The sequence below is a fragment of the Adelges cooleyi genome, unplaced genomic scaffold (assembly GCF_023614345.1).
Source record: "Adelges cooleyi isolate 19-005CV unplaced genomic scaffold, UGA_ACOO_1.1 ACOO_flye_CR_arks_rails_tigmint_CR_PRNA_620, whole genome shotgun sequence".
NCBI classification, from domain to species: domain Eukaryota; kingdom Metazoa; phylum Arthropoda; class Insecta; order Hemiptera; family Adelgidae; genus Adelges; species Adelges cooleyi.
In genome coordinates this window covers 58,453-65,705 of record NW_026096319.1, presented here as the reverse complement: position 1 = coordinate 65,705, position 7,253 = coordinate 58,453, and the positions used below count along the sequence as shown (strand labels likewise).

The 7,253-nt window shown below is 32.6% G+C and overlaps 1 protein-coding gene across 18 annotated transcripts in view; it reads right to left on the bottom strand.

Moving 5' to 3' along the window:
* Positions 1-4,867: 4,867 nt before the first annotated feature.
* The window catches only part of LOC126844093 (multiple inositol polyphosphate phosphatase 1-like), a 54,336-nt gene continuing 51,950 nt past the window's right edge, over positions 4,868-7,253 (bottom strand). For 12 of the 18 annotated variants that reach the window (XM_050581960.1, XM_050581961.1, XM_050581962.1 and 9 more), the window contains 3 exons: positions 7,105-7,205; positions 6,923-7,032; positions 5,735-6,266 (listed from right to left, as the gene is read on the bottom strand). In XM_050581960.1, coding sequence (XP_050437917.1) covers positions 5,888-6,266; positions 6,923-7,032; positions 7,105-7,205 — 590 coding nt within the window. In that variant the 3' untranslated portion in view covers positions 5,735-5,887. Of the gene's footprint in view, positions 5,322-5,734; positions 6,267-6,922; positions 7,033-7,104; positions 7,206-7,253 lie in introns of those variants that run through there. The other 6 variants (XM_050581957.1, XM_050581948.1, XM_050581954.1 and 3 more) reach the window with 3 other exon arrangements.

The following is a 7,253-nucleotide window of genomic DNA, read 5'->3' as shown; positions in this document are numbered from 1 at the left end:
CTTAAAGACAATAACAGCTAAGTGTTCTTTAACAAATAATTATGTAGGCTTAACGTTGGATGGAAAGCAGCCGAGGCAGGGCCAATCCGGAAGTGGCGACCATTAATAGGTCTGCCACCATAGTTGTCAGGTAAAAGGTAATAAGTTATATTTACAGTTTGTGTGTGTATGTGTTTGTAACATTTCTTGTACAAAAGTGCGTATACGACATTATACAGGGATAATTGTCAGGCATCACAATTATACACATCATTCTTCTATCATTCTCGAATGTTATTGTTGGTAAGAATAAAGGAATATTTTTAATGACGACACATACCTCAAAAGCATATTATCAACCGAAATATTCCTAAACTATTTTATTATTTAAAAATATTAACATGTGCAACAATTTTTAAATGTAAAACTAGCTACAAATAATTCATGTACTGTAAATATCTAAGTATGTTTGCTAATAGTCTAGACACTAAGGCCATAAAAAAAAAATTTTAAACAAAATTCTATTATATCTCAAAACGTTATGACGTGGCAAATTTTTTGAGTTGAAAAAGGTGTCTATCTTGACTTTGATTTGAAAATCTAGCATGTTTTATTATTGTCTCCATTAAATAACATACATAATAACTACGATACCTGTACAATTTCCGTAGTATAGTCTTGCGTTTTAATACAATTGCCCTAGTGGTGTAAACGTTTTCCCGAGCATATACAAATACACAATAACAAATTATTGTAAAACTTAAAAAAAATATATATAAAAATGTACTTACATTGTCAGAAAATATGCGTGTAATAAGTAATAATTTTAGTCTGCTAAATTAATAACATCTATAAGCTAAATAAAATTTGATTTATTTGTCAAACTTTTTTCTAAGTTTTTTTCATGCGACTAGCTTTTATGTCGACCGAAACAGTAAAAATAAATACATGTTGCAGATTGTGTATGTTAAATTTATTTAAATAGATGTTTTATTTTTTAATATGATTGCATATTCACATTGCACTGACGCAAGTTTAGACCATTTTATTTTTAATTTGTCTATGATTAATAAATAGTGTAGTTAGCGCGACCCTAGGCAAGAAAGAAGTTTCTGGTGTCGGCGCCAAGGGCTTTTCTTATTTCCTCGGCCACCTTGTCCACTTTCTCGCGGGTACCCTTAAACTGGAGGATGACCGCTCCATCGCGGGTCCTTCTGGTATCCCTAAGGGTAACTCCTAGCCTTTGAAGGTCCACCGCTTTCGTCACATTGCCCATGACTTCTGTATACCGGCGTCCTTCCGGGATGGGGCCTATAATGGTAGCGTCCGTTTTTGGGACCCTCCTGCTCAGCTCTTCTGCAGTGGGTCTGGTCTGTCTCGGCCCTCTACCATCGCGCACTACTCTGCTCCATCGGGGCTCATCTACTTTTGCCTGTGTCTGTCTCCCTTCCGACGGGCTGGGTTGGTCATCCAGTGTTCCGCTCCCCTTCAGTGGGGGGAAGTGAAGGTTCAGTGGTTGCCGCCTCCTGTTACCCTCTCCGCTCGGTGTACTTGACGCGACCGGGATCTCCGCGAAAGATACGTTTCTCGATATCTTCTTCTTCTTTGTTGACTTTTCAGATAGGGGTGTCTCCTGGTCAACCTCTTCCTGTTCAGACGAGTCCATCCGCGGCCTCTTAATGGGTCCCTTGGCGTTGCTGCTGGCCGCTTTCTTTCTCTGTCCGGATGGTCCCGACTTTCCCGCCGGTACGTTGGGGGTAGTCCGGGTGCCTCGGCTCTTGTTAATCTGGATCACTGGACACGCCTTCGGTCAGAATTTACGGTGGCATTACTGCCATCGCCTGGGACCTGATTCAACGCCCCCCCCCCCGAGTTAACACGATTGCCTGATGACGATGCCGGCGAGCTCGTGTTAGAACACGTGTTTGAAAAAATAACTATAGTTTGGCCAATGAACCAGTTGTCGAGGTTCTGTAAATAAACAAATGAAAAATACATTGACCGTCAAATTATTAAAATGTGGTATTTTATTATAATTGTTCTAATTAAAACTAGCTGCCTGTGTTCCCGGCTTTGCTCTGGTTAAGCAATACAATTGCAACAAAGTACTCACTAATTATAATTTATACACTTTAAAAAAACATTTCTGCCCGGGTTAATTTATACCGTGTACTTTGCTATCACCATACTAATTATTGCAATGCTTTATGATACATGATATTTTTCGTTTTGTTTTCTGACGCGTAAACAAACAGAGCTAATGGTTTTCCGTCAGGTGACATACAACTGACTATGCAAGAAGCATGCATTTTGGGTACACAAGCAGCTATATATAATAAATTACATAGTACATACCTTTATTTGGGCATCTTTGCTATTTTAATTACCAAAAAATTACTCCTGGAAACTCAGTATTGTTGCCCCATTTGCCGTTTTTGCCACGATGTTTGAATTCTCCATAATATTATTATACTTAATAAAATTTTTAAATAAATAGATAATTAGGTATAAGATTTTGAAATTTTTTTCATAATATTGACATTTTAACACCGCCGTTGTGTTGTAAAACAAATATCGACCAGCAACTATATAATATAAATATGATACATCTTTGTTAACACAGTTACATAAAAACTAAAATTGATTATTAAAAAAATAATTATTATTATTTATAATAAATCATTTAAATAGAATTTTAAAACACTGAATAGTTGTATGATCATTACCTTTGATCCTCTGAACTTGAAACTTCATTAACTTCAAAAATAGTTATCCAAAAACGGTTATCGACCAGTGAAAATTCTGAGTACATAATTCTTAATTTAAAAACTTAATGAAATTTATGCGTTACCATTTAGGTTTCAAAAGTTACCATCAGAAAAACTAAGTTGGGAGGGGGGTAAAAACAAACGAATTATGCGAAATTGAGATCACATTGTATACAAACATTATGGAAAAAAATATTGTAATTATTAATTAAACCCAGTTGAGTGGTTGAGTGGTTCACGATAAGTGCACCCTGTATAATATAAAAAATATAGTGTTGTATATTTATATAGTTCTCACTACTCATATAATATGAGTAATAATATATCCAATGCGAGTCTAGCATAGTATGTTTCTGAAGTTGTACTAAAGTAGTTTCAGGCTAATAAATTAAAAAAAAATAACTATAGCTTGGCCAATGAACCAGTTGTCGAGGCTTTGTAAATAAACAAGTGAAAAGTACATTGACCGTCAAATTATTAAAATGTGGTATCTTCATATTATTGTAAACCTTGTAAAATTAAAGTAAACTAACTACACAATATATATATATATATATATATTGTGTAGTTAGTTTACATATTACCTTATTGACAAGTGCTCAGTAAGTATATTTAGGGCTAGTGGTAACGGGTGTCCGAATGTACCCTTTACAGATTTAAGCTGAATAAGTCTGAACAAGATCAAACATGTACCTATATTATGTTTAAAACAAAAAAAAAAAAACTTTAGACAACATTATTTATAAAACTAAAAACTAAAAACTTTCAAGATGTGAGGAGAAGTGCGGTTGGGAAATACGCGCAGATAAAAATAATACTACACTCCACCTTTCAAATGAAATTTGAAAAATTGAGATCACGTTGTATAAAAACAATACTAAAAAAAAAATTGTAATCTCTTATTAAACCCTATGAGATATTGTGTGGTTCGTGATAAAAGAATCACCTTGTGTAAATAGACACTGAAACTTTGTCGGTTAAATGAAAAAATATTTCCACCTCTGTGTGCAGGGCGAGGAGGGTTATCGATTAGATTAATTATGGACAGGGAAATACCAAATAAATATTTTTTTAAATTATTGATTCGATTCTACGGTTTTCACTAAGTTATAAGTTGAAAGTTAAAAAACCGACCATTTCTTTGGTTTTTCCAGGTTTTGAGGTAGAATAAATAAACTTTTTCACCCTAGACCAATCAAAGTAACAATCTACATATTATATAGGTGCTTCTTGAGTAAATCGGTTTAGAAGAATTAAAAAATTGTTTTCTGACACAAAAAAAAAACGTACATCATTACAGAACTAACTTCGAAGCTAAAATTCCTTATTGTTCCGTTATTCAATAATTTGTTCATTTAATCATGAACACGATTGTTTTGTATCCATTAGCTATTTTTGAATCATTATTAAATTACCTGTTTACCTTTCCACGATTCATTTTTAAACCACGACTGAATTAACAAACCATGATAAATTCGTGTTGTTTGTGGTTAAGTGATAATCATTTTTTGTCTATTGGTACAGCTTGATTGAAATAATATTTTATAACTATAGCTGAATATTATTTAATTTAGAATGTTGTAAAATGTATTCACGGGAATAACTATAACGTTAGATCTACCATACATAATAATTGAATCGCTTCATGCAAAAAGGGCTTTAGTCCTTAACTTTAAACTTTTGGAAAAATGAAAAAAAAACGTTTGATATATTTCAAAATGCATAAACATATAAAGGCTTTATCAAAATTAATAGATATTAAACAGTAAAATTACACTCTGTAAAACAATATTATTTTTTTAAAATGCTGTCCAGAGTATTAGCTTTCTAATATAGTGGACTTAGACCCTTTTTACAAAAATCAAATATTTTCTTAGTAACTAGTAATGGATTAATTTGTAATCATATATGTAATCAATAACAATGGCTACATATCTGACTATCTAACATTAATCGGGTTACAATTGTCTAAGACTTTAATCAATCTTCACCTTACTACGAATAAGACGAATAATATTATGTACATGATAGTATAAATAATAAAAATAAAATTAATCAACACAACAGTAATTTATTTAATTAAACGATAATTTTTACTGAATAACTGAATTCAAACAATACACCACTGTAAATACTTAAAAACATTTAAAAAAATTATTGAATAAAAACTGGCCAAAACAGGATAGACAGGATGTTTTATTATCGTATTCAGCTATTAAATTAACACAGTCATTGTCGCTTATGTATGCTTGTAACTTGTTTTGAATATCTGACCACTGGCATTCTGTACAAGACGAACCGTTTCCTAAAGGTATCCTTGTAATACGTTCGTTGATATAAAATGCTACTACATAATCATTATTAGCGTTTTCAAAAAGTACGGCCATAAAATTTGCAGCCGACGGGCTGAACATGGAACTCCTCCATTGGCGATTTTTCTTTTCAATAAAGTTCGATGCCGTGAGTGGACTGTTGTCTTTGCCCAAACCCAACATGACGTGTAAGCTCAAAATGTCAGTCCGGTTTGCAAAGTGAAACAAACCATCGGGTCCTTCTTTTTTATTTATTTTTTTTCTGAAATCATAAATTATACAATAGCTATTTATAAAACAAGGAAAATATTCATAAATTAATGAGCACAATCAATACAACGTGGTTATATATTATCCAGAGTAGGCTATTATTGGAATATTTTTGGGTCCGATGCGGGGTCTCGAAGTCATTGGTATTAGGTATAATGATGTGTGTATTTATTGTGCCTGTACCCACTATGGCTTATTTAATACTGGACCAATTTTTTCAAGTTCCACCTTTATAAAACAACAATTCTATGTAATTGGTACTATAGAATAACCATGGCTACATATCTGACTATCTAACATTAATCGGGTTACAATTGTCTAAGACTTTAATCAATCTACACATTACTACGAATAAGACGAATAATATTATGTAAATGATAGTATAAATAATAAAAATAAAACTAATTAACACAACAGTAATTTATTTAATTAAATGACAACTTTTACTGAATAACTGAATTCAAACGATATTGTTTATAATACACCACTGTAAATACTTAAAAATATGTAAAATAATTATTGAATAAAAACTGATCAAAATAAAAATGGTCCGGCTGTTTAATTATTGTAGTCAGCTATAAAGTGAACACAGTCATTGTCGCTTATGTATGCTTGTAACTTGTTTTGAATATCTGACCACTGGCATTCTGTACAAGACGAACCGTTTCCTAAAGGTATCCTTGTAATACGTTCGTTGATATAAAATGCTACTACATAATCATTATTAGCGTTTTTGAAAAGTACGGCCATAAAATTTGCAGCCGACGGGCTGAACATGGAACTCCTCCATTGGCGATTTTTCTTTTCAATAAAGTTCGATGCCGTGAGTGGACTGTGGTCTTTGCCCAAACCCAACATGACGTGTAAGCTCAAAATGTTAGTCGTGTTTGCAAAGTGAAATAAACCATCGGGTCCTTTGTTTTTATTAATTTTTTCTCTGAAACCATAAATCGTACAATAGATATTTAAAAAAACAAGGAAAATATTCTTTAAGAGCAGTCAACACAATATGGTTATATATTATCCAGAGTAGGCTATTATTGGAATATTTTTGGGTCCGATGAGGACGTGCGTATTTATTGTGCCTGTACCCACTATAACTTGTTTAATACTGGACCAATTTCTTCAAGTTCCATCACTATAGATCACCAGTTCTATGAAATATATAGTATAGAGAAGAGGAGTAAAAGTCAACACAACGGGTGCACTAGTTTGCGAATCGGAAACGGCTGGCTAGTTTGTCTACCCGGACGGCATCTCGACACAAGTAGTGTACTATATATTAAATTCTATAAAAAATTCAATTTTAATATATTTTCAAATATCTCATTTGATATTAAATCTACAGACACCATAAGTTGACACAAGATAATATACACAGTATACACGCATTACATGTAAAACCTCAAAATTGCAATTTTACACATATCTTTTGGCTCTTAACCGCGGAGTTATTCGAATAAATGTATTATATTTTTATTCGTTATTCGGATAAATGTTGCAGTACTCTGGTTATGTGACCAATATTTCATTTAATTAATTTTTATACAAAAGTTGTATGTAAAAATTAATAAACTAATCAGTTCATATTACTCCAAAGTTTTCAGCAGTTGAACAGCCATTGGACATGCGAGTTTCACATTGGACGGATTTCCGTATCCATAAGCATAGTACAGTTGCAGTTCCTCATAATATTCCAAAACCTATGATCATTTCAAAATTATAAAAAAATTGTTAAATCTATTTAAAATAAAACCCCACACTGCAATGCTTACTTCTAAGTCTTCTTTACAGAATACAATACACCAAGGGGGAAGCGATTCGTCATCAGATAACCTTTCGTCGCGACATGCTTCATAGATAATGTTTACATCATCTAATAGATAGGCAAGTTAGTTACAGGTCTATATTGTCTATATTGTAT